This window comes from Cydia fagiglandana, chromosome 3 (genome assembly GCF_963556715.1).
Source record: "Cydia fagiglandana chromosome 3, ilCydFagi1.1, whole genome shotgun sequence".
NCBI lineage: Eukaryota > Metazoa > Arthropoda > Insecta > Lepidoptera > Tortricidae > Cydia > Cydia fagiglandana.
The window spans coordinates 2,224,991-2,252,824 of record NC_085934.1 but is presented as its reverse complement, the minus strand read 5'-3'; the positions used below and the strand labels follow the sequence as shown (position 1 = coordinate 2,252,824).

Genomic DNA, 27,834 nt, shown 5'->3' with positions numbered 1-27,834 from the left:
TTTCTAAAACTCGCTTGCCTCGTCCGGGACTCGAACCGACTAAAAATTCCAAAAATTAAAAACTCTTAATTTTATTGTACTAATCGATACAGTTAATGTTAATGATAACATTTCTTCAAGAAACATTAGGTCTTACACGTCTGTCGTACAAAATATCCATAAAATCTAATATTAAGTACTCAACATTTTTTAGACAAGCCAAATTGAAGAAAAAAAGAAAAACACTTTGAATGCAGTTTTGTTTCTTTTTAAAAATAAAGGAATGTTTCCTTTTTGGAGTAAAATGAGCCAGCTTAAGGATTTAAGGTAATTTCCCTCCAGGGCCCGACTTATCTTTCCACCCTGTGTATTATGTACGTATATAAATATCACAAGAAACTTGCATGAACTTATTATGTTAGGAGTAAACAACGATTGACTAGGAAACCGATAAAATATTGTGAGGTACGTTTTGGATAATATTATTTGTGTCTGGTCTGGGAATGGTCTAAATAAAACACTTATTACCAACCGCAGAAAATGCAGTCCTGACGTGACTTTATTTATGTTGATGTGTCATTAAGTTTCTTATCATTTTAGTTTTACGCTTATCTGTGATATATAAGCGAAAATGGGTACTTTTTTAGATTTAAGAATTATGTCCATAATTTATTTAATATCTTTACTTGTAAAATGTTACGGTAACGACATATTAGGATGTGGTGGATTTGTGAAAAGTCATGTCAATTTGGATTTCTCTAAAATCGAAATCGGATTGTAAGTTAACCTCACTCACTTAGTTTTCATAACTTAATTAATCCAATTAGACATTTCAAACATTAATAAGCAGAAATATAACCCAACTAAACAATATTTAAATGAATTATAATTTATGTATCTAATATCCATTCATAAATCACATAGAAACTCATTGTTTTTTTTTCATAGATATACCAAAGAAGGAAGCCTGAAAGAAAAAACAGAATGCGCCCCAAACAACGGGTATTACTTTCTCCCGCTGTATGAAAAGGGCGAATACGTGTTAAAGGTGCACCCCCCACCTGGCTGGAGCTTTGAGCCCTCAGAAGTCAACTTAAATGTTGATGGTGTTACGGACCAATGTTCCACTGGGCAAGATGTAAATTTCTCGTTTAACGGTTTTGGTATCACTGGTCTGGTGATCACAGCGGGGCAGAAACAAGGGCCTGCGGGTATAGCGGTGCAGCTGGTTAATGATAAAGGGGAAGTGAGGAACACAGTGACCTCTGCGGGTGGAGATTTCCACTTTACACCGGTGATTCCAGGGAAATACACTGTGAAGGCTTCTCATCCAAGGTAAAGCATTAATTAGAAGAAGAAGAAGAAGAAATACATTTATTTTAACGTCACAACATAGTACATGAAAAAAAAAAGAAAAGTATGCATAAAACAGATTAGCACGCTAAAATAGGATCCCCACTCAGCATGATGCCGCGGCAGACCGTGGCGCTGGTTTTCTGTGGGGACCTGACTTAATCTAAAATTGAATGGCGACACGTATTACGCCAACGACACACAAATAAATTATTTACATTGATTAAAAAAAAAACATGAAATTACTGGATTACCTTGGTAACAATAGTATTATACATAGGTATTCTAGCCTGTTTACTATAAATCATGAATATTATATGTGGGCCATACTGAAAATTTCTGGATTCTGATATATGAGACGACTTATTTTTTCTAAGTGGCAAGTCCAGGAATTTTCAGTATGCCCTAAGTTACATATCTCATAAACCACGTTTTATGTAGTTGTACTAAAATAAAGCCTCAAGTAATTTGATTACTGTTTACCTTAGAATGTTCATTCATCATTAAATATTTCATGTAAAGTTGTCTTACCCAACTAAATGTGTTTTAAAACTTGTAGATGGAAGCTAGAACCATCTTCAGCTGTAGTTCAAGTGAAAGAGGGCAACACAGCCCTGCCGACAGGAGTGCTGGCGGTCAAAGGTTATGATGTGAAGGGCTCTGTCACTTCTAATGGCAACCCTATTAGTGGGCTCTATGTGCTGTTGTATTCTAAAGAGGTAAGATTTTACTAACACAACATAAGTGCTGGGGAGACTGTCATAGCCACTTGATCGTCCGACGATAGCATAGTATCCGAAAAAAATATGCTCTTAACTGTCCGCGGGAACCTTACTATCCAAAGGGGTGGAAAAAAGAATTGATTTCAGAGCCGTCTAATGGAATATTTCGGCATTATTTACTAATTCTCTTGATGCGACAACGTAGCCTAACTAAAAAAATTTAGATGGCAGTGTAGTTATAATTTTTGTAGAAAGTTGTGAATATGCTGCGCGGGGCGTGCATCGCTAAAAAATCCCGGATGGTTGACAGGAAAACAGTCTCGCGGGCTGGACGGTTGAGTGGATAGGGCAAGAACTTGATTGTAAACGGTCTTCCCTTATTCGTCTCCATATTGACTTTAATAAAAAAATATTTCTGATATGCCTACAAAATTGTATTGTAGTTCCTATTCTTTTTATCATAAGAATGTGGAAATTGCGAACACAGAGTAACATAGAGTGACTAAAGATTGTATATAAATGCAAAATATTCGATAGCATCATATCGTAATGATTGATTAATATAGGATGAGCTTATTCATCAGAACCATAACAGAATTTTGAATTAGGTGGTCTTGAGCCATTTAAATTCGTACCATAGGTACTTAGAGCATTTAATAACTGGAGTTGCCTTTAAGAGCTTACCCCTCTGCCGAAAACCTTGCACAATCGTGCAAACTTTTGTATGGACTGACATGGCTTGTACTGTACATTTGTAATGTACATTTGTACATTACATACAAATCATGTAGAAATAGCAATCCCCGTTTTGTACAGAAAATTACAGCAATGACGTCTCCAGTTACTAAATGGTCTAAGCATAGGCACCATACTAAATTTTTTACTACGAAAAGCTTTAAAAGTTAGACTTTATTCTTACATCATACATCTCATCATGTCATCATACATGTCTCACAATACATCATTATTTTTTCCACCAGGAAAGCCCCAAACTCCGCGTAGAAGGCTGCAAGACGGCCCTCCTGCAGGGTGTCCCCGGTTCCCCGATCTGCCACTCCATAACAGACAACAACGGAGAGTTCACATTCGGTCTGGTGCCAGCGGGAGAATACAAGTTACTCGCGCTGGCCAAGAGCCCGGGACAGGCCACGGTCAGCTATAATGTGAAGCCGGAGAGTGTGCCGTTCGCTGTGTTACACGATAGCTTGTATATTAAGAACGCTTTTGAGGTTAGTACTCCAAAAAACTTCCATAAGATTTTTTATGCGAAATACATTACACTCGAAGTTTAAATTTTAAGTTATGGGGTTTGAAAAAAATACTTGTATGGGAATGATTATTTATTGTTGTAGCATTGATATAACTATCATATATACATTTTAACTGTCTGTCCTTGAGATACAGCCCTGTGATAGACAGACAAACAACGGAGCCTTAGTTCCGCTTGTCACCCTTTGGGTGAAAACCTAAAATGGGAATATTAAGATAAGATAAAATGTATTTCAACATCAGATAAAAATATCCTACAGTTGAAACCATCAGAATACGCTTAAATAGTACTTATTGTATTTGTATTTTTTTGTATTCATATTGTACTTTTTTTTTCTAGGTTACTGGTTTCACAGTAATGTCGTCAGTGGTGTCCACCGCTGGAACAGGCTTACCCAACGCACGCGTGTCGTTGGACGGCAAAGCGGTTGGGAAGACTGACAGTTCTGGGAAATATACCCTGCCGTCTCTGCAAAGTGGGACCTACACCATCAGTGTGGAACATGGTAATTATTGTTCCTCATACGTGCGTGAAAATTATGGCGCTATCTTCGTAATATTTTTAATAATAGGCTGCATTTTTGTGGTAGCTTTAGTGAGATGCGCCGGCAATGAATTTCCATATAACATTGTTGACCTAGATCGGTAACGTAGCCGCCGCACGTCATGTTCTACATATATGTATAGATTAAAGATTCAAATATGCTTTATTAAAGTATGGGGCTATTCATAAATTACGTCATTTCAAATTAGGGGGGACATCGGATGACGGTAGCATGAAGTAGGAGGAAATGGGGTCATTTGAAGCATGATTTTTGGATGATTATCGGGGGGGGGGGGGGGATCGAAAATCGATGACGTAATTTATGGACAGCCCCTATGCCTAGCAACAAGATCTTTCGAATAGTAGTTAACATTATAATTACTTGGTCAAGAATCCTTATTTCCCGGCGTGTTTTGTGTTTTGTAACTATTATGATATGGGCTGTAGCCGCGCGCGTCAGTTGACGACATTGGCCTTCAAAGGGTTAAGGTTATCCTGCTTGATTTTTCGATTTATAATGTACTTTTTGTCCCCAGACCAAGCCCAGTTCGACGATGTCCAGCTAACCATAACCCCAACCGGCTCGGTCCGCATCCCCGAAGCGCGCGTGACGCGCTGGCGCGTGTGCGGCACCGTGACGCCGCCCGCCGCGCGACACGTCGTCGTGCGTGACAGCCGCGTACCCGTTGACGACCAAGGTCGGTTAATGACTCTAAACCATAGAGAAATATAGTAAGAATAGAGTGCTCACTCCATACATCAGTTTTGATACCAAAACGACTATTTGCGCAGTCGACATCTAGCGTCGAGTAGCGGAATTATCAGTACCGCTACTTGATACTAGAATTCTCTAGTGCCGCGACTCACGAAAATTGTATTGAACAACAATTTACAACTAATATTAAAACAGTAGGAGTTGAAAATAGGGCGGCCAGTTACTAAAACCGGCCAGTTACTGGCAAATTACCCTATATATGCTGATTATATTATTGTTTATCAGGCAAATGGTGCACTTTCCTGCCACCTGGCGTGTACACCGCGAGAGTGGAAGTTTCCGAGCAGGAACAACGGGATGGATTGCAGTATGTGTAAAATTATCTATACAGCATGTATTTGGCATGTGGCGAATTAACTTTTAGACCGTCACTTTTCACGTCTCTGGTGTTACCAAAAATGTCTCTGGAATTACTAAGTGTGGATATGCGTATTTTTAATTCAAATTAATTATTCGTGTAAATTTTAGGTCTGTCAGAGAGCAAATTGCATGTTTTAACGTATAACATAAAATTGCTTGAAAGTAATATTTATTTATATGTATAGTGTCAGTCTAAAAGTACCATTATTGCATATTTAATCATTTATATAAAGTTACGACGATGGCGTGAAGGTATTTTGATCTCTTTTGCTATGAAACATCATAAAAACGAATTTGACACAATTTCTTTCAGATACTACCCACTATCACACAAGATCACCGTAGCCCACTCGTCCGTATCAGACATCGCGTTCTCGCAACTAAAAGCACTCGTATCCGGCACGGTCCGGTGCCAGACCGGCGCCTCGGAGCTGCCCGTGACTCTTCGGACGTTAGCGCCGGACGGTAGCGTTGTGGGCAATCCTCTTACTACCATTGCTAAAGGTTTGTTGCATTACTATCACTTCTAACAAAAAATGAATGAAATTTTGACATTTCATCACTAACATCATTTATGCCTTTACCAGGATTCGAACCCGGAACCTCCTGCTTCGTAGGCAGGGTCACCGTTACTGCCGACTATAGTTCGTTTTTTTTAGCATTAGAAATTAGGTAAACAATCTTGATGCATCTTTTAATTGAAAAACACATTTTAAAAATAAGTTACGGCAAATATGTAACAATTATGAATCTAATACGTTCATTTATATTCTTCTGCTTTCATAAGTAATAGTTTTTGAATTTTAAAAAGCGTTTTTCAATTAAAAGACATGTCAAGATCGCTTACCTTCTTGGAAGTTCTTTCTAATGCTAAAAAAAACGAACTATAGGCTAAGGGCAAAAAGAATAAAGTCTATAGAGACGGATTGTCAAAGTAAATTATGTAGCCACTGTAAATTTACTGCCATCTTTCGACAGAACATAAAACTGTTAGAACGCCATTTGACTTTGATCCTTATTCTTTCACTGATATTGTGTTAACTTATTAAATATTGATATTCACGCCATCTACTCGACTATAGGCCAAAGGTATAGTTCCATGTTTTCGAGCGATGTCTCCACTACCTTCAGCCTAAGTTCAAACAGTCTTAATCTTCTGTCGAAAGATGGCAGTAAATGAACTGTAGCTACATAATTTACCATTACAGTAACTCTCTACTTCAAATCCTCTTTGCTAAGGGTAACGCCAATGAGATTTTCATTTCATTTTCGCTTTGTTTCAGATGGCAAATACACCTTTAAAGATGTACTACCTGGTAGCGTAGAGCTATCAGTACCATCCGATAGACTTTGCTGGGCCGAAAGCGTTCACAACATCGTGGTAACGCAGGAGACAGCTACCGTACCGGACTTTGTACAGACCGGACATGTTTTGAGGGCTCTCAGTTCTCATAAGATTGAGGTATGTGTCCACTGTGTTATATTAAATAATTTTGCGTACAGTTACATGTAATGTCAGTACCATCTGTATTGGCCAGAAAGAGTTCCTAACATCATGATAACGCAACAGACAGTCATTGTGCCGGACTTTGTACAGACTAGACCTGTGTTGATTGCTATTAGTTCTCATAAGATTAAGTTGTGTCCACTGTGTTACATTATAATTTTGCATATAAATACATATGTTATGTTGTCAGTAGTACCCTCTGATACACTGTGTTGGGCCGAGAGAGTTTACAACATTGTGGTAACGCAAGAGACAGCTACTGCATGGCATGTGGATTTATATTTAATAGTCATATTTGAAGTGCCGTATGTGGGAAATATATATCCCTTAGCCTGGTAAAGGGTTAATAATGGTTTCTTTCAGGTGGATTACATCAGTGACGACGGCTCAGAGAAGGGCACGTTAGCCCTCCCGGCGGGCGCGAGCACGCACTGCGTGGGGCGCGGGCTGCCGCGCCGCTACACGCTCACCCCGCGCGGCTGCCACCAGCTCAACCCCCCCGCCGCCCAAGCCGACACCGGCGCTGAATATCCTGAGGTATGTCATAGGGAAGAATGATCAGTAAAGGACACGTTAACCCTCCCGGCGGGCGCGAGCACGCACTGCGTGGGGCGCGGGCTGCCGCGCCGCTACACGCTCACCCCGCGCGGCTGCCACCAGCTCAACCCCCCCGCCGCCCAAGCCGACACCGGCGCTGAATATCCTGAGGTATGTCATAGGGAAGAATGATCAGTAAAGGACACGTTAACCCTCCCGGCGGGCGCGAGCACGCACTGCGTGGGGCGCGGGCTGCCGCGCCGCTACACGCTCACCCCGCGCGGCTGCCACCAGCTCAACCCCCCCGCCGCCCAAGCCGACACCGGCGCTGAATATCCTGAGGTATGTCATAGGGAAGAATGATCAGTAAAGGACACGTTAACCCTCCCGGCGGGCGCGAGCACGCACTGCGTGGGGCGCGGGCTGCCGCGCCGCTACACGCTCACCCCGCGCGGCTGCCACCAGCTCAACCCCCCCGCCGCCCAAGCCGACACCGGCGCTGAATATCCTGAGGTATGTCATAGGGAAGAATGATCAGTAAAGGACACGTTAACCCTCCCGGCGGGCGCGAGCACGCACTGCGTGGGGCGCGGGCTGCCGCGCCGCTACACGCTCACCCCGCGCGGCTGCCACCAGCTCAACCCCCCCGCCGCCCAAGCCGACACCGGCGCTGAATATCCTGAGGTATGTCATAGGGAAGAATGATCAGTAAAGGACACGTTAACCCTCCCGGCGGGCGCGAGCACGCACTGCGTGGGGCGCGGGCTGCCGCGCCGCTACACGCTCACCCCGCGCGGCTGCCACCAGCTCAACCCCCCCGCCGCCCAAGCCGACACCGGCGCTGAATATCCTGAGGTATGTCATAGGGAAGAATGATCAGTAAAGGACACGTTAACCCTCCCGGCGGGCGCGAGCACGCACTGCGTGGGGCGCGGGCTGCCGCGCCGCTACACGCTCACGCCGCGCGGCTGCCACCAGCTCAACCCCCCCGCCGCCCAAGCCGACACCGGCGCTGAATATCCTGAGGTATGTCATAGGGAAGAATGATCAGTAAAGGACACGTTAACCCTCCCGGCGGGCGCGAGCACGCACTGCGTGGGGCGCGGGCTGCCGCGCCGCTACACGCTCACGCCGCGCGGCTGCCACCAGCTCAACCCCCCCGCCGCCCAAGCCGACACCGGCGCTGAATATCCTGAGGTATGTCATAGGGAAGAATGATCAGTAAAGGACACGTTAACCCTCCCGGCGGGCGCGAGCACGCACTGCGTGGGGCGCGGGCTGCCGCGCCGCTACACGCTCACGCCGCGCGGCTGCCACCAGCTCAACCCCCCCGCCGCCCAAGCCGACACCGGCGCTGAATATCCTGAGGTATGTCATAGGGAAGAATGATCAGTAAAGGACACGTTAACCCTCCCGGCGGGCGCGAGCACGCACTGCGTGGGGCGCGGGCTGCCGCGCCGCTACACGCTCACGCCGCGCGGCTGCCACCAGCTCAACCCCCCCGCCGCCCAAGCCGACACCGGCGCTGAATATCCTGAGGTATGTCATAGGGAAGAATGATCAGTAAAGGACACGTTAACCCTCCCAGCGGGTGCAAGCACGCACTGCGTAGGGCAAGGGGTTATTCTGAAAGTACAATACATGCATCTAATATATTTACACTGGATATTCCTCGAGACATAGATAGATAGGTACATTTTTCTGTGAAAAAATATCCTAGATCGATTTTCGCTACAATGTTCAATGTTAGAGTTTAAAATGTTAAATAATGTTAAGTCTAGAATGTTATAATGTTAGTAAAAATAGTGAATGTTAATGTTTCGAATGCACCCGGCCGCGATGGTCCCGACAAGTACACTAAAAGTAATTTTACTGTAAATTATTGAGGTAATGCATCTTTTGCTGACTAGACGCACGCGCCGCACGAGGCTTAAAACGTGTTAAGGTGCATTGCACCGAACATCTTGACGGGGGCAAACGATGAGATGGGATGAGTTGCTAAGATATTTAAGTGGTACAAGGATGATCAACAATGTTTCTAAATCTATGTAGTTAATTTCTAAACGATGTTTGTCGGAACACTGGCGAGCAACTTCTGTCCACTTGTTTTAATTCAATGTTTTCTAGTTTATCGCACTTTTCCACTTTTTTCACATTTGCACTGCACTTATCACTATCACTGACGCTGCAATGACGCGTCAGCCCGCGGCGTCCGCGAGGGCTGCGCGTGCGCGGAGCGGGGGACGGCTCCTGCGCCTGGCCCTGCCCGGCGACACGTACTGGATCAGCTGCTCCTTGTGGTTCCGTAATTATCGATGGTGGTGCTACTTTGACCTTCCACTGGCCGCGCATCTTTCGACTCGCATAAATAATTATCCCGATGATCACTACACCCCATAGGCAGTATATAGCGGTATAGTGATGTATGTCATTCGAAGAGTAGTTGTCCAGAAGGGGTTGATTCTGTTTCATAGTGTTTATTTTGTTTCCTAAGTCCTTTAATTCTTCCTCATTGTATGAGCTATCGCTAGTGCTATTTTCGTAGTCAGATAATGTTATATTTATAATGTGGTTTATAGGGTCTATTTCCGGTGTTAGTATGTTTAGTTTCACATTAACTTGGCTTTGCATATTTTGATGCGTGTGAATAGTAAAGTTATCAGTTTTCACAACGCAATCCTCGTCTACGTTAATAATGTTCGTCTGGGATACCGTCTGAGACGTAACTTGACTCTTGCATAGCGTGCGCAAATGACACGCGTCACAACAGAAGTATAGGTACTGATTCACTTTCGATAGACTTATCCATTTGTTTTGACAAGCAGCTGTGTTTATTTTGCATTGATAATTTTCATTTTTAATGCAGAGGTCTTTGTCGGAATTCATTTTGAAAACTGGGGTTTTTAGGTAGCACATAGTTGTTGTCACGTCTCGAGTAATGCATTGCTCTATTTCCTTCTCCGTTATAGGCAAATAGGCATCCTTTCGTAAATTGATAGCTATGTATTTTTCTATAGGGATAATCGATATCATGTTTCTTCCTGTACTGTGTTGTATGGGTATAATGTTGTATAAGTCATAACTAACTCGGCTCACAAGTGGAATACGGATCTCTATAATCATGTATTGGTCAGTCATCTTGGCTTTAATGTTTAATAGGTGATAGATGTCTTGCAAATTGGTTTGAATGTTATTAATAGGTAACGATAAGTCGCTTACTAGTTGTCCGGATATTATGTTCAGTTCTCGTTGAAATTGTTTAGGGTCGATGATGTGAATGTTCATTTTTCCGTTATATATGTTTGTAAGAGTGTCTAGTAAATCATTCTGAATAACTGTTAAGTGATTTAGTAGGTTATTAGCGGCCATCGCTATCATGTTGAATTGCGCCATGCACTCTGCGGCGCTTACTTCTTTTTGCAATGCGGAAGTCCCTTGATCTAAGCTAATTAAATGAGCGTGTATCAATTTATGTTGTTTTTGTATGGTATCTTTGTTTCTTAATAACATGTTGTATTCGGCCTCCATTACTGATGTCTGGTTTTTCCAAAGGTTGACGAGGTGCTTTTCGTTGTTTTTAATTAGTCCAATGTCTTTTTGATATTGCTCTGCAAATCTATCATCCAGAACTCCAAACAGGGTATTTGCGAGATTTCCAACTCCGTTAACTAGGCCACGCCGTCTCCGGGTCTCTGGTTTCAACTGTTGACTCGATAAAATGCGGTTGTAGTGCTGTAATTCGTCATAAGAGTGACGTAGTTGCAATATAACGATATCACAGTGTGTTAATGTTTTAACTTGTTTACAAATGTTTTCTAGTTGAGTGTTATACTTTTTATAGGCCGTGATTCCTTCCCAATATGGATTGAGGTCCTGGTACGCTACTAGCTTCCATTCATCTTTCACGAGTAGCATGTTTCCAATGTTATCGAAGTATAGACCTTGAGTTTTATTTACGTGAGTTACTTGAACGCAGCTTCCCAATGTTAATAATGACATGAGGTACATTAATGTCATAAATATTGTAGTTGCACATCCGAGCTTTTTGTTAGGTTTCTGTTTGTTCGTTTGTTGTTTAGGCTGGGATTCTTGTTTATCTTGCTGTTCGGTGTCCTTTGGTATTGGTAAGAGAGATAGTTTTATTACTGGGCGCTTTAGGAGTCCATTCTTTGTTTTCAGAGTAACAACTCTAACATACCCGTCTGGTCCGGCGTGAGTGTTTACAACTCTTCCGAGGGCCCACTTTCCCGCGGGTAGGTTGTCGTCGTGTATTACTACCATGTCATCTATTTCAAGATTCTTCTGAGGTGCGTTCCACTTCGGTCTGGCGGACAGTTGACTTAAATATTCGAATTTCCATTTTTTCCAAATGTCTTTAACAATTTTTTGTGTTAGGTGCCATCTCGTTCTAGCGTCCTCTTCTGTTTCTATTACCGTGAGCCCTGCTCGGCCTGTTAAAAAGTGTGCTGGAGTGAGAAAGTCAAGGTCCTCGATATCTTCAGTTAGTGGGCATAACGGCCTTGAATTCAAACAGGCCTCCAGTTGCGCTAAAATCGTAGAATATTCTTCGTACGTAAGTTTCTGTTCTCCTATTACTCTCTTTAAGTGGTGTTTAAGACTTCGCACTGCCCTCTCCCAGAGGCCACCTGCGCTGGGCCACGACGGGGCATTGAAATGCCATTCAATCTCCATTTCCGTAATTTCCGAAAGAAAGCTGTTGTTAAAAATGTTCCGTAAGTCTTGCCATTGTTCTTGTAGAATGTTGTTCGAGCCCACAAAATTGGTTCCGTTGTCAGAATACATGTGACGAGGAGTTCCTTTTCTGGCCGCCATTCTTCGTAAAGCAGCTAAGAATGCTGAGCTCGTTAACTCAGTCACCAGTTCCAGATGAACAGCCTTGGTAACCATACACACGAAAATCGCAATGTATCCCTTTAATGTTTTTATGCCACGACCTTTGCTCGCCTTGATATCCACATATCCTGTGTAGTCTACACCTGTGTGATAAAATGGCTTGGCTTCATTCACTCTAGCGGCAGGTAACGCACTCATTATTTGTTGCTGTTTCTTTCCTTAAATTTTCTTGCACCTGACACATTTTCCAAGTTGTTTCTTCACCGTGTTCATTCCTCCCATCACCCAATATTGTTCTTTAAGCTTAGCCATGGTGAGTCGGGCACCACCATGGAATGTTAGGAGATGTGCTTGTTCTATTAGCAATGTTGTCAATCGTGCATGTTTTGGGATGATTTTCGGAAATTTCATCTCGTAGGGAATGTTAGCTTCGTTAAGTCTTCCTTTTGCCCGTAGAATGTTGTTTTCATCAATATAAGGGTTTAGTTTCAAAAGATTACTTTTTGTTTCCACTCTGTCATGTTTACGTAAGTACTCTATGTCCGTTCCCATTTCTTCTGTTTGCACATGTTTTATTATTGTCAATTTAGCTTTCTGCAACTCCGGTAACGTGAGATATGTAGGTAAAGTGGCACGAGTCGGTGTCAATACCCTGAAAATCCATGCGACGATTCTTATTACTTTTGCAATTGAGCTATATTTATGTAATAAGTTGTTTATAATGTTGTCTTGGTTATCCGATTGCGTCAGACAGAGGAGGGTACTGTTGTTAATGTTTGTTTGGGTTATGTTGTTTGAGCGGGTTTTTTTCTCTTCTTCGTTAGTTGTGTACTGTGGATGTTCTAAATTATCGAAAGTAGGTTGAAATGTTAAGAGCCAGGATGGAGCTTGCCACCACAAAGTATGGTTTTTTAATTGCGATGCTGTGAGACCCCTGCTAGCTGCATCTGCTGGATTATCTGATGACTTAACATACCTCCACTGGTCTGCAGGCATTACTTCTTTTATTTGTGTTACTCTGTTAGCCACAAATGGCTTCCAGCGGTTCGAGTCGCCTTGTAACCACCCAAGGACTATTTTTGAGTCAGTCCAGCCAAATGTTATCATTTCATGTTTGTTCAAGGAATGTTTAATCTTTTTCATCAGTCTTGTTAGCAAATGTGCACCACTAAGCTCGAGCCGGGCTAATGTTAATGTTTTCTTATGGGGCACAAGTTTTGTTTTTGCTGCCACCAGTATTACTCTGGATTGTTGCGGTATTCTCGCATATACTACGCAAGCGTATGCTTCTATGGATGAGTCACAGAATCCATGGAGTTCAATGACGTCGTTCTCTTTACACCCTAACCACCGTGTTATTTTGCATTCGTTGAGTTGTTCGATATCCCTTATCGTCCTTGACCATTCTGAGAGGAGTTCGTCAGAAACCAAGTCATCCCATTGAGTCTGTTCTTTCCATGCCTTTTGAAATAATATTTTGAGTTTTACTATGAATGGGGCGATCCAACCGAGTGGATCGTACAGTTTGGAAATTTCGGATAAAAGTGTTCTTTTTGTTAGTTTCTCTTTAAGTTCGGGCATTTTACATTTGAATGTGAAGTTATCTTCGGTCGGGCTCCAGCATAAACCCAATGTTTTTGTAATGTTGTCTGCCTTGAAGTTGAATACCATTTCTTCTCTACCCTGTTCTCTGTTTATGTACTCTAAGATTTCCTTGTTGTTTGACGACCACTTCCGTAAATTGAAACCTCCGGTTTTTAAAAGATTGTTTAAATCAGAGACTAACTTTTTCCCTTGTTCTAATGAATGTGCGCCATGTAACAGGTCATCCATGTAAAATGCTTCCTCGACTACTTTCGCTGCTTCCGGAAAATGTTCTCGTTCGTCGGCTGCTAGTCTTTTTAACGTCATCATCGCTATAAATGGTGCTGATTTTGTTCCGTATGTTAGTGTTGTTAGTTGAAATGTTTGTAATGGTTTTTCAGGACTATCTCGCCAAATTATTTTCTGTAAATGTTGGTCAATCTCATTCACGAGTATCTGACGGTACATTTTCTCAATATCCGCCGTAAATGCGTATCTGTATTGTCTCCACTTTAACAAAAGTACTTGCAAGTCTTGCTGTAAATTGGGGCCTGTATACATCAAGTCATTTAAAGATCGCCCTGTAGATGTTTTGACTGATGCATTGAACACGACCCTGTGTTTTGTAGTTGCTGACTCAGCACGTTCCACAATATGATGTGGCAAGTATGACTCTAATTCCGAACTTGTGTTTGCTGGTTTCATGTGCCCTAGGTCACTATATTCATCCATAAATTGTTTATAAGCTTCTGTTAACTTTTCTTGTTTTTGTAACTTCCTTTCCATGTTTTTGAACTGGGCGATTGCTCTGGATCTTGACTCTCCAAGTTCTTCTTGAAATTGAGGTTTCATTGGAATGCGTACTTCATACCTTCCGTCGGGTCTCCTCTTCGTGTTTTCTTGATAATGTTTGATGCATTCCTGATCCTCTTGAGATAAGTCTCCTTCTTCTGTAATTTCCTCTACCTCCCAAAATTGTTTGATGTCTTCTAAATTGTTAATTACTACGTTACAGTTGAAGGTACGAGCATTCCCACTTATCATCCACCCTAGCTGAGTTTGCTGTAGCAGAGGCTGGGTATAGTCCTCTCCTTTAATCATTCCGTCCATAATAATCTGCTGGTAGACTTCGGCTCCAAGCAATAAGTCTATGGGTCGCTTTACGTAGAATTGGGGATCGGCAAGATTTAGGTTCTGTATAACAGACCACGATGGCTTGGGGAATGTTCTGTTAGGTAAGTCGTCCATCAGGTCTTTCACAATGAAAACTTCAACATAGAAAGCAAAATCGTTGTAAAGCGAAGCGCCTTCTATAATCCTTTTCCCATTGAAGCTGTTTTGTCTCTTTCCAACACCGTTAAAAATCCCATTAAACTTCTCGCTCTTTAAATCTAATAGTTGTACGGCCTGTTGAGTCATAATCGACATTTGACTCCCTTGGTCAATGAATGCTCTAAGTGTTGTATAAGTTCCATCACCAGCCTTAACCTTAATCAGGGCTGTTGCTAACAAAACCTCCGAATCCTCGTATGTAGGTAATTGCGAAATGTTTGTTGACTTGTTATTTTCCGTAATGATTCCATTTGCTGATGGAGCAGAGGTCGACGGCCCTGGTGCTGACGATAATGTTTTGACACACGCCTCATGTATCAGCGTATTATGTCGGCCAGTGCATTTGTGGCACGTTTTTGTTGAGTTGCATTTATTGCCGTGGTGTGTAAAAAGACAGTTAATACATAGTGCCAGTTTTTTAACTGTCTGATATCGTTTTTCTATCGGTAATTGTAAAAATTGACGACAATTGTAGATTCCATGTTGATTGTTACACATGGGACATTGGATGCTTGACACGTGCAATGTTTTACCTATTGTTGAAGTTCCGTAACTTTTATTGACCCCGTTGTTTGTATAAGTGGAGTTAGGATACTGTCGGTTATTATGTTGTGTTTGAAATGTTCTTCGTTGGTTCGTATCGTAGATACTATTTGTAGCTGATTTCCCATATGTTTTAGGATTGACAGAGTCTTGTTTTCGGCGAGATGTTTCAAGGCTCGTAAACTTGCCTTCCATGAATTCCATGAATTCCTGCAGGACCGGTAGCGCTCGGGAGTTGGTTAACGATTCCACGTAGTCCATATGAGTTTCGGCATCGAGTTTCTGCGATAAGATATGTACTATTATGGGATCCCATGAGCTTATATCGACCCCTAGATTTTTTATCGCGTGTAAACACTCATTTGTCGTGTCGTGCATTTTCTTTATTTGCGTCACAGATTGTTGTTGCATCGTAGGTAGGCCTAGTAATATATTCATGTGGGAAGTGAATATTAGCTTAGTATTGTTATAACGGTTGTTTAAAATATCCCAGCAAACGATGTAATTGTCAGAGCTTATTTGTAAATGTTGAATGAGTCTCTCCGCTTCTCCTTTCACTCTGGACTTTAAAAACTGCATTTTCTGTGCATTTGATAAAGCAGTGTTGTTATGAATGGCTTCACAAAATAAGTCTTTGAATGAAACCCAAGTGTTGTAGTTCCCATGAAAAGTTGGTATATCTAACTTAGGTGTTGATTTTTCGCGATGCGCCACTGACCAAATCTTCTTATTTATTTCTTTTTTCAAACTGTTAAATGTTTCCTCATGAGCGTTAAATGAAGTCTCGTATTCGACGTCTGTTTCCGTGCCCTCACTCTCTAACTCCCAATGAAGTGTATCTATCGCTGTCCAACGAGCTTGTAAGGACTTGAGCGCGTCTTCTAGCTCCCACTTATCTGTTAGTGTGTCGATCTCTATACTTTTTACTGTTCTTACGAAAGCCTTCATGTTAGCTAACTGTTTCCGATACATTTCGTCATGTTTACTAGATGTTCCCGCATTTGTTTTAAATTGATGGTTGCTTAAATGAGCATCTTGCCTAGGTTCTCGTAATGTTTCACGCTCTTTAGGGATGGCACCTCCCTGAGCTTGATCCCTTTTCTCGTCGTTATCTTCCACGGTCCAAGACGGTGCTCCCGCTGTTAACTGTCGCACTACCTGAGGCGAATGTTCCGGCGCTAGAGCCTGATAACCCGCGCTTAAAACAGAATTAAGCACTGAATAAGTCTGTTTCGCGCTTTCATAAGTACGGTTCGCATAGTAGGGATGAGACTGACTCTCGATCATTCCTATCTGTTCATGATTAAATTCAAATTCTCGCCACAAGCTACTCAACTGGTCTAACCGTTTCTTAAAATATTCAGGCTTCGTCTTTCTCTCTGCACTGTCTTTCTTAAAGTTAGTAAGCATAGACTCAATGGTGCGCTGAATTTCCTCTTGACGGATCACGCTCGCCATCTTGATGTTTTGTTAGTAAAATAGGAAAGATCTTACTTGAGAATCTTCTATGTATGTTGTTACTGAACACTCCTGCCTCGCCTCGCTGCTGTTGTTGTTAGCTACGCCTTTGCTTCAGTTACCGCTCACCCACAAAATGTTCACCAGCTCAATCACTTCACTCACTACTCAAAATTAATTTTATAGCGCGCGAAGTCCACGTTTCGAAGGACCAATGTGCGGGTTGCGGGTTGGCGGTGATGTTAAAACGTCCGGAGAGTAGTAGCAAAAGGGGTTTATTGTATTACAATGTTCAATGTTAGAGTTTAAAATGTTAAATAATGTTAAGTCTAGAATGTTATAATGTTAGTAAAAATAGTGAATGTTAATGTTTCGAATGCACCCGGCCGCGATGGTCCCGACAAGTACACTAAAAGTAATTTTACTGTAAATTATTGAGGTAATGCATCTTTTGCTGACTAGACGCACGCGCCGCACGAGGCTTAAAACGTGTTAAGGTGCATTGCACCGAACATCTTCTGTGAAAAAATATCGTCGATCGATTTTCACTTTTTCAACACCGGTCGAGCATCTGCCCAAATCAATACGAAAACCATTTCCAAGAAACTTCCGAATACTTCTATGAAAAATTTGTCAGTTCTCTAGTGCGTTCCTACCCTAGAAACTTGTATCTAACTGATAGAGGGTTTGTTCATAAATAAGTAAATATTGTGGTAGTTTATCCCTTTATAAGGGATAAGGGTTCAGAAATTATGCAAAATGGAACCCTATCGCTTTAAAATAAAGTTTAAAATCAGGTGGGAAATATATTCCCTCTTACAAAGGGTTACCACACATTTTTGTTCACAGCCAATAAACTTCATCGCCATAGCTCACTCCGTGGTCCTCCGCGTGACCTCACCTGAACCTGTTAAAGACCTGGTGCTGAAGATCGGAGCTGATGGCCACGGAGCCCGCGCCGTTGGACCGCTGAAGCCTCAACCCAGGGCTGGGGGTGGATATGTCTTCGAGCACGAGCTGTTCATGAAAGAGGTAAAGTATTAACACTTCTTAGAGATAGAGAGAAATAACAATGTTCGTTTCGAAGGGACCTTCAGGTCCCTGATCAGGACTTCGTCGGATCTAAGTGGGTGAGATAGATAGAGACACTTACCGGAACCCCTCAAAACAGACTGAAACAAGACGCTTATGGATTGCTCATAGCAACATCGCTATGACTCGCGCAACCTCTTATGGAATCTACCTATTGCACCTCTAGGAACAGCGCCATCTTTTATTTTTATGAAATAGGAGGCAAACGAGCAGACGGATCACCTGATGGTAAGCGATTACCGCCGCCCATGGACACCCGCAACACCAGAAGGGTTGCAAACGCGTTGCCGGCCTTTAAGATGGGATGGGCCATCTGCCGATTTATACTCGTATCTAAATGGCAGCCCATCAGCCAATAAGCATGGAATATTAATCAGTTCCAAACATTATTTCCTTACGAGTAGTTGCGTAAAACAGGGTGATTAATGTGATGATAAACATACCACCGTTAATATATAGATGGTCAAGCAAATCTTGTCAGTAGAAAAAGGCGGCAAAGTTGAAAAATGTAGGCGTGAAGGGATATCGTCTCATAGAAAATTTGAATTTCGCGCCTTTTTCTAGTGACAAGTTTTGCTTGACCATCTGATCCATCTATAATGTGTCCTTAGTTTCACCGAGCTTTTTTTTTCAGGGCGAAGTAGCAGTAGTTTCTGCCGAGTCATCCACTCTCCTCTTTAATCCGTCTGAGCCTCAGCAAGTGATCGGTTCCTCCGACTGCCAACCACAGGCGTTGACCATCCGCGCCGTCAAGGGCCTGTCCTTGGCTGGTCGTATCATACCCCCTGTTGCCGGGGTTACTGTCACTTTGACCTCAGGTTAGTATTCTTCAATCAAGAGAGACAGACATACAATGGGGTTGGGAACTGTAAAAGGTTTGCATAGATGGCACCATTATAGCTTACTCCTTTTTCTATGAGATTTGGCTTAAAGGGCTGGCATCTAGGGCATAAAATCGCATTAAAAAAACAAAAAATTGACACAATTCTAGGGATTGACAGGGCAAGCTATGCTGGCGTCATCTGCTAAATACATCGACCGGCCAACCCCAAGCAATGGGCGAGTCGAGTTATCTGGTTCGAATAACTCGAATCAACCTACAGATGAGTTGATTCGAATCAAGACTATTGGCAATTCGAATCAACTCGACCACTAAAGTAACTGTCTGAGATAAAGGATAGAATCAGTCAACATTAAAACAAAATCGGCAGTAGGTTGGTATCCGATCAAACATCAACATCAACATTTATTCAGCAAATAGGCCACAAGGGCACTTTTACACGTCAACATTGAATTTACATAAAAGCAAAAATAATAACATCAACAATCGATCCGCTAACTCGGCAAATGAATCGCCAATTCTCCGAGCCGAGTCAACGCTATCACACTGCTACTAAGACCATTCACAAATAAACCTTAATTCCATAGCCCGAAGGTTCTTTTTACAACAACTGCCGGTTGATTCGCCGTCTCAATTCGAGTTGACGGTACTATGACCATTCAAAAATAAACCTTACTTCCGTGGCCCGAAGGTTCTTTTTACAACAACTGCCGCTTGATTCGCCATCCCTACTCGAGTTCACTGCTAGTATGGCCATTCAAAAATAAACCTTAATCGCTGCTCTGAAGGTTCTGTTTACAACAACTGCCGCTTGACTCGTCGTCTCAATTCAAGTTTGCGGCTCCGCGGCCCCATGACTCAACTCGAATCAGCGGCCGAATCAATTCGTATGATTCGAATTGAAAATAAGTGTTCCGTGAACAAAGTTTTGTACGGAACACTCGTCACATCGCTCGCCTGGCCTCGCCTCGCTCGGGTCCCCAATGGGGTTACCCCATTACATAATCCTTTAAGAACACAACGGAACTGTTTTGATATATGTCGCTTATGGATTGCCCACAGCAGCCTTGCTCTGGTTCACGCGACCTTTTATGAAATCTACGATAACACACCGTTAGCGCGGTGTAGAATTAGCGTCAGTAGGAACAGCGCCATCTAGTGACGTTTTCGCTTGATAAATAATTTAGTAAATTATCTACTTATATCTCATACTCCTTGTCTTCAGATGACCTCGAGCTGACCCAGACCACAACAACCTCCGGTACCTACAGCTTCGGTCCCCTGGACGCGAGCAAGCAGTACTCCATCACGTGTTCCAAGGAATCTTACGTGTTCGACGGCCCTAACGACGCCGGAGATGTGCGCGCACATAAACTGGCCGAGATTATAGTTGAACTGGTCGATGACGCTGATGGGAAGCCTTTACAGGTATTTACATAGTAATTTCAGTAGTATATACGATCCTGGCGTTATTAAAACGGCCCCCTGGACGCGAGCAAGCAGTACTCCGTCACGTGTTCCAAGGAATCTTACGTGGTCGACGGCCCTAATGACGCCGGAGACGTGCGCGCGCATAAACTGGCCGAGATTATAGTTGAACTGGTCGATGACGCTGATGGGAAGCCTTCACAGGTATTTAAATAGTCATTTCGGTAGTATATACGATCCTGGCGTTATTAAAACGGCCCCCTGGACGCGAGCAAGCAGTACTCCGTCACGTGTTCCAAGGAATCTTACGTGGTCGACGGCCCTGACGACGCCGGAGACGTGCGCGCGCATAAACTGGCCGAGATTATAGTTGAACTGGTCGATGACGCTGATGGGAAGCCTTTACAGGTATTTAAATAGTCATTTCAGTAGTATGTGCGATGAAATTTTTATGTTTAATACTCTGTACATTTGTATCAGGACATTCTGGAATGAAATATCTATTAAACATCGTTTTACACAGCTATAATATTCATTATACAATACTTTACTGAACTATAATATTTCAGGGCGCCCTAGTCTCCGTAAGCGGCGGTTCGTACCGTCGTAACCTGGTCTCTGGTGCCTCAGGCTCGCTTCGGTTCAGCTCCCTAGCGCCGGCGGAGTACTACGCCAAGCCTCTGATGAAGGAATACAAGTTCAGTCCACCGCATGAGATACTTACTGTACAGGAGGGCCGCGAACACAAGTTGACACTCAGGTAATACATGTAATTTATTAAGATATTTGTAACCTGGTCTCTGGTGCTTCTGGCTCGCTTCAATTCAGCTCTAGCGCCGGCGGAGTACTACGCGAAGCCTCTGATGAAGGAATACAAGTTCAGTCCACCGCATGAGATACTTACTGTGTAGGAGGGCCGCGAACATAAGTTGACACTCAGGTAATACATATTATTTATTAAGATATTTGTAACCTGGTCTCTGGTGCTTCTGGCTCAACACTCAGGTAATACGTAGGTATAAAGGGTGCTTTTGTTATCACTGACCAAACTCTAAGGGGTGAATATGTAGGTCATATTGACAAACTTTTACTATGGGGCCTAGTCCGAAATCGCGAAAAACAATTCTGCCGTCTCATACATTTTGGTGAATCAGAGGTTGACCAAAATGGTTACGGAGTGGGACCCACAGAACACCATAGATGGTGCTAGCCGGAGTGCAGGCAGACCGAAAAGGAGATGTCGGGACGACTTGGACGTATTTTGTCCGGATTGGCGGGAAACTACAAAAGACAGGGTTGAGTGGAGGAAGAGAGGGGAGGCCTTTGCCCAGCAGTGGGACACTTAACCAGGCTAACAAAAAAAAAATGTAGGAATATTTATGTAAGTATAAATTATTACAGTAGTCTCGACTTGTAAGTGTCTAACTTAATCTAATGTCCTCTCTACAATTCTGAACCAAACTGTTTCTGTTTAGCCCAATGGTTGACTGGTAGAGAAAGTTTTAAGGCGTTAAGTCCTCTATTTGTTCAACAAGCATGTATTTTGATTTTCAGAGGAGTCCGCGTGGCATGGTCCTGTGTTGGCCATCTTCTATCTCTCGGCGGCGTGGGCTGGGCCGGGGCTACTGTGGTAGCCAAGGCATCAGGGAAGTGCGCCAGTGAAGAAGCTACTACCGAAGCTAATGGAGCCTTCAGGTAACTGATACAGTGACACACTACTAACCCTCTAAAGCCGAAGAAGGTAGTAGTAATATTAGTCCCATTGGAGAACCAAATTCAACTTGAAATTTATTATTTTTATGTTTATTATTAAGAGACTCGATTAGCCCTATACTTGAGTCTTTTGTTTCCCAAGTCTTTGCATTGGAATCCCTATTTTTGAATACTCAATTTATTCATGCCGAAACTAAATTTTAGTAGCATAAGTCGAATAGGTTAGGCAACATTTTTAATCTATTTCCAAATAAAAGGTTTCAATATCGCGGTCAGGGTGATAAAAAGCAATAAAAAATCCTTTACCTAATTGCATGTTTTTGTTCAGAATTCGCGGCCTACTGCCCGGCTGTGTATACTCACTACAACTCAAGGACTCAACTACACCAGAGCTGGCCGGACTGAAGCTCGTCAAAGCACCGTCTTCCATACAAGTTAGTATCTTATTGTCTAAGTTATAAAATTCAAACTTAACTCGCTAGTGGAGAAATCTTTCGATCACAAAAATATATGTCTAGCGTTGTATAGCGGCATCTAGTTCAGCTGTCAAATTCGGGAGTACGATTTTTTTTCTTGGACATCTACGATTCTAAATAATGAAAAATAAACGCGATTTTTAATTGCAACCGTTGCTATCACATTCTACAAACTTATTTATTAGGTTGGTATTCCACTTGTGCAATATCTTGGTACAATGTGCATTGCGTTTCTCTCTCACTAAGCAAAATGTGAGACGCAAATACACATTGAACATGTGGAATACCCACACTTAGGGCCACTTAGGGCACCATTGTTCTAACCCGGGGTTAACCGATTAAACCTTTTTTTTTTTACGTGGAGTAATGCATTTAGGCATTCCGCCTAGCCGGGGAACTAGGACGGATATGTCGGACTCGTGGCCAAGAGGCCAGATACCGACTAAACCCTCCACGGTATGCCGGTCTCGCAGCAATAGTGACGGTGGACACGGGATCGCAGAGCATTCTACCGCGAACACCGCCTGCTGCCGACAGCCGAGTCCCCTCTTTGGACCCGAAGGCCCTGGAGCCGAAGCTCCCCCTCTCGAAGGTAGTATGCAGGGCGACACCACACACTGATCCCTCATGACAACCTCCACGCCGGGAGGAGATGGAAAAACCCCGGGTTCCACCTCGTCAGGTTGTCTTAGCGATTTTTTATAGAGGTGGTCATCCTCGTGGCCACCATGCCGGCGCCGGCCAGCAGTGGCAACCCCCCCCGGCCGTCATCATAGGCCCTCTGCCTAATAGACAGTTACGGGGACCGCAGTTTTATACAGGTCAGCGGCATTCCTGTGCCCTCACGCGCCCAAAGGCGCCCGGCCCGAAGGCCCCATCCGCGACTGTAGCCGCCCGGCCCGAAGGCCCCCTCCAGCACACACTCGGGTGAACTCTCCCTCATTGAGAGGACACCCTGTGCGGAACCCCCTCAACCCCCCCACGACAGGACATTGGCAGCACCGGTAAGGAATCACTTGAAAATCAAGAGATTATTTACCGTTGCCCCCTGGGTGCACAGTCCAAGAACCCTTCCCTTACCCCCGGATCAATTAGATCAAGAGGAATGAGAAGGGACCTGGCGCTCTGGGAGGTTTCCTGTCCGTAGCACCCCTAACCGATTAAACCTGAAGTTACTATGGTTACCAGTACAAGTTGACACTGGGTTAACGGTTAAACCGGTTAACCCCGGGTTAGTGGAATGGTGCAAGTGGGCCTTAGCCCTGTACTTATTTGTCTACTAAATCAATATATTATTGCAGGTGAAAAACAACCAAGACATCACCGACGTCCAACTCATCGCCATCCAACCGCAGCAGATAACGGACACCAATGTTCTGGTCTACACTCCCAACATAGACCATTATAAGACCCTCCGTCTCACTCTGGCACTGGAGTCTACCCCGGACACTCCTATATACTCCACCAAACTCGACAGTGCCGGATACAGCCAGACTTTAAACCCAGGTATTTATTTACATCCAACCGCAGTAGATAACGGACACCAATGTTCTGGTCTACACTCCCAACATAGACCATTATGAGACCCTCCGTCTCACTCTGGCACTGGAGTCCACCCCGGACACTCCTATATACTCCACCAAACTCGACAGTGCCCGATACAGCCAGACTCTAAACCCAGGTATTTATTTACATCCAACCGCAGCACATAACGGACACCAATGTTCTGGTCTACACTCCCAACATAGACCATTACGAGACCCTCCGTCTCACTCTGGCACTGGAGTCCACCCCGGACACTCCTATATACTCCACCAAACTCGACAGTGCCGGATACAGCCAGACTCTAAACCCAGGTATGTATTTACATCCAACCGCAGCAGATAACGGACACCAATGTTCTGGTCTACATTCCCAACATAGACCATTATAAGACCCTCCGTCTCACTCTGGCACTGGAGTCCACCCCGGATACTCCTATATACTCCACCAAACTCGACAGTGCCTGATACAGCCAGACTCTAAACTCTTGCTGTATCAGAAGCAACTTAGGGTTGACCTCATGTTTTTTTTTTATATTGCCAAGAAAAGGGTTTTTTATGTTTGAGCCAGACTTGACAACCTTGTATTCTCGCTTCACTCACAATTTTTTACTTCTTTATGTTGAAGAATCGAACTATCTTTTTATTGGAGAATTGATTGTTCAGAAAATGTCACGACTTTTGTCAGTGTTGTTCAGGCTGATGTCCAGACTTTTGTCGGTCAATTTTTTCATACGGTAACCCTAATTTCTTTTTACTTCTAGGTCTGATGTACGTGCTGCCGCGCTTGCCAGCCGATAATAAGACTTATATCGTGCAGTTAGAGTCCACTTTGTCTAAAGCGACGCACAGCTACGAGGAGGTGGTTGGTTACTTCAACTCGGATGGACAGTTCAAGCATTTTGATTTGGAGTTTTTGCCTAAGGTTAGTGACATGTTTTATTTTATATTCCATTAGACATAGACATAGAAAAAAATTATTTAACACCACATTGGAAAATATTTACAGGCAATGCTACATTATGTTTATGTAGCAATAATATATACACAAAACAAGACTATTCTTCTTCCTCGCGCTATCCCGGCATTTTGCCACTCATGGGAGCCTATGGTCCGCTTGATAACAAATCCCAAGAATGTGATATGTATCAGTTGCTTTTCGGTGAAGGGAAACTTCGTGAGGAAACTGAACTAAACCCAATGAGGCTTAGTTTCCCTCTGGGTTGGAAGGTCAGATGGCAGTCGTAAAAAACTAGTGCCTATGCCAATTCATGAGAGTGCCGACACAAAACAGATAGGTACAGAAATCAACCTACATACAAAGCGCGCTCGAGCAACGCACACATAGACACTGCTCACGGACACGATATCTCGGATCAGTTGGGACCAGTGCGAGCGCGAGTGCCATCCGCTTGAGACACGCGTCTGTGAACTTTTTTGTGCAATAATGGAGAAACAAAACAAAAAGTTATTATAACTGTACAGTGGACGGTTGTTTAAATTCAACATTAAACGGTGAATTGTCGTTTTTTAAGCTACCAATGGTTTCAGAGAGAATGCGTATGCGAATTTATTACATTGTACATGAGAATGCGAATTTATTACACTTAAAATATAATAATCGTGTATTTCGCCAATCTCGGAATCATCGCAAGATATTTTCTGTGGCAAATTTGTAATATAACAATGACATTAAAATTAAAATACCTATTTGAGTTATTATGTTATTATTAATTTATATTTCCATTCTTCCCGTTTCATCCTCAACAATAAATCAAACAACTAGATACCAGATACGATACGATAGATACGAGTGCCACTACCACGATAGTTTTTTGTGCATAAGTCATAGTTCGCAACAATCGCAACCCTAGAGCGACCGCCGAGCGTAGGTATGAAAAGTAAAGTACATACATGTGATTGACTTCTGTACTTATCTATTTTGTGGTGCCGAGCAGATATGCTATTTAAGTAAGCCGTGGCATAAATGTCAGGATAACACCAGGAATTTGGTGCTCGACGCTACAGCCCAATTTCAACCTTCGTCTATTCCAACAAGGTTCATAATGACGATAGGCTTGGCGTTAAAAGGATTAAGGATATTAATAGTTATAATACATTTTAATTTTATAAGTTATAAATTTTGTAAGTAATATCTTTCAATTATTTCATATTTTTCACTGATGTTATTGACGTGATCTGGTCCTGGCAGAATATCAGCTCCCATAGGGTGAAGCGTAATACTGAGCCAGAACCATCTTGTTTTGCTGCGACGCACACAACATTCCTTCTGTGTGTATCAAATAAATAAATAAATAAAATAAATAAATATTAAATAAATATTATAGGACATTCTTACGCAGATTGAATAAGTCCCACAGTAAGCTCAAGAAGGCTTGTGTTGTGGGTACTCAGACAACGATATATATAATATACAAATACTTAAATACATAGAAAACACCCATGACTCAGGAACAAATATCTGTATCATCATACAAATAAATGCCCTTACTGGGATTCGAACCCAGGACCATCGGCTTCGCAGGCAGGGTCACTACCCACTAGGCCAGACCGGTCGTCAAAAGTATCAATATTTATATGTATTTTTTCTTTCCTTTTCTATTTTTGTAAAAATCTGTCTGACTCTTATTTGTGTTTGTATTTTCTGTTTTTTCTAAATATTGATTGTATTTTTGTTTTTTTCTGTCATTTTTGTATTTGAATATTCTGTGTGTATTGTGGCAAACAAATAAACAGATTATCTATCTATCTATCTTTATTTTTTCAGGTAAAATCCTCGGAACAAGAACTCCGTCAAACCTCCCTCCTAGTCGTACCCCTATTCCTCCTCCTAGCGCTCGCCTACCACCACCGTGCCAGTCTACTGGCGCACGTCACTGCCCTGGCGAGTCAACGGGCCACGCCTACTCGGCCTACTAGAGCTAGGCCCGATGTGCTTGATCATGCTAGTATAGATCAGATTGTAAGCAGTGTTAATGCTGCTGGTAAGAAGAAGAAACAGTGAGAGTTTTATTGGTACATTAACCTTTTGAACGCTAAACGGCGCATCCATTTGCCGTGCCACTGACGCCACGGGGGTAAAATTTTGCTCAGTGAATAAATAATGCCAACCTAAAACTGTGGTGTTTTTCAATAGATTTGCATCAAAAAACGATTGACGTCAAATGCCGTCTTTGACGTCGTTGTCACGATTTTACGTTGACGTCAATTGCCGTTCAAAAAGTTAAATATTTCTCTAATGAAAGTCTCCCCTATTACTCCCTGTCTGTTGTAATGGAGTAATGACATAGCTCATGTGATAGCTCATTCAGTTGTTTCATCAATTTTCGTATCGCTTCTTTACATGGCGACCTTTTTTAGCTACGTCATTATTTCTACCTACTAGTGTAAGTCAAAGTTAGTTGGTTCAAGTTCTGTGTGATATATATTAGAGTCAGACTGAGAAAAGTCTGCAGCGATTTTGTGCAGCAAGTGTCATTTTAAACGTCGACCTTCTATGAAATTATGACGTGTAAATAACACTTGCACTGCGTGGGCTATCAAATTCGCTGCAGAGTTTTCTTGGTGTAACTTTAGAAGACATATAAGAGTACTGACGCAAGTTACTACTCTGGCGAGTCGACGGGCCGCACCTACTAGGCCTACTGGAGCTAGGCCCGATGTACTTGACCATGCTAGTATAGATCAGATTGTATGCAGTGTTAATGCTGCTGGTAAGAAGAGACAGTGAGCGTTACAGTATTAAATTGCATGAAATGACTTGAGCGGTGTATATTTATGTATATGTATTATGTACTCTCTCAAATAGTAATTTATTTTAAACTTCTTAATGGCCAGGCCACATCGGCTGCATGTGCGTAGAATACGCTAAAATGTTGGAGCCGCGCACGCACACGGTGTGTCGT

General features: G+C 42.8%; 1 protein-coding gene across 1 annotated transcript; it reads left to right on the top strand.

Annotated features, from left to right (window-relative positions):
- The first annotated feature begins 586 nt into the window (after window positions 1-586).
- LOC134679829 (BOS complex subunit NOMO3) lies at window positions 587-27,649 on the top strand. The gene is made up of 20 exons (XM_063538729.1): window positions 587-756; window positions 928-1,314; window positions 1,892-2,051; window positions 3,035-3,283; window positions 3,664-3,829; window positions 4,404-4,565; window positions 4,868-4,949; window positions 5,316-5,506; window positions 6,286-6,464; window positions 6,873-7,013; window positions 11,549-11,590; window positions 17,667-17,849; window positions 18,544-18,727; window positions 19,976-20,178; window positions 20,748-20,938; window positions 21,733-21,873; window positions 22,220-22,325; window positions 23,669-23,873; window positions 24,673-24,833; window positions 26,697-27,649. The coding sequence occupies exons 1-20, from the start codon at window positions 611-613 to the stop codon at window positions 26,931-26,933; spliced, it is 3,516 nt and encodes a 1,171-aa protein (XP_063394799.1). The 5' UTR covers window positions 587-610; the 3' UTR covers window positions 26,934-27,649.
- The last annotated feature ends 185 nt before the right edge of the window (window positions 27,650-27,834 follow it).

Coding starts and splice junctions, on each gene's coding strand:
- LOC134679829 (XM_063538729.1), top strand. CDS start 611: ATGGGTACTTTTTTAGATTTAAGAATTATGTCCATAATTTATTTAATA. Junction 757..927: donor TCTAAAATCGAAATCGGATT/GTAAGTTAACCT, acceptor TTTTTTTCATAG/ATATACCAAAGAAGGAAGCC. Junction 17,850..18,543: donor ACGAGCTGTTCATGAAAGAG/GTAAAGTATTAA, acceptor TTTTTTTTTCAG/GGCGAAGTAGCAGTAGTTTC.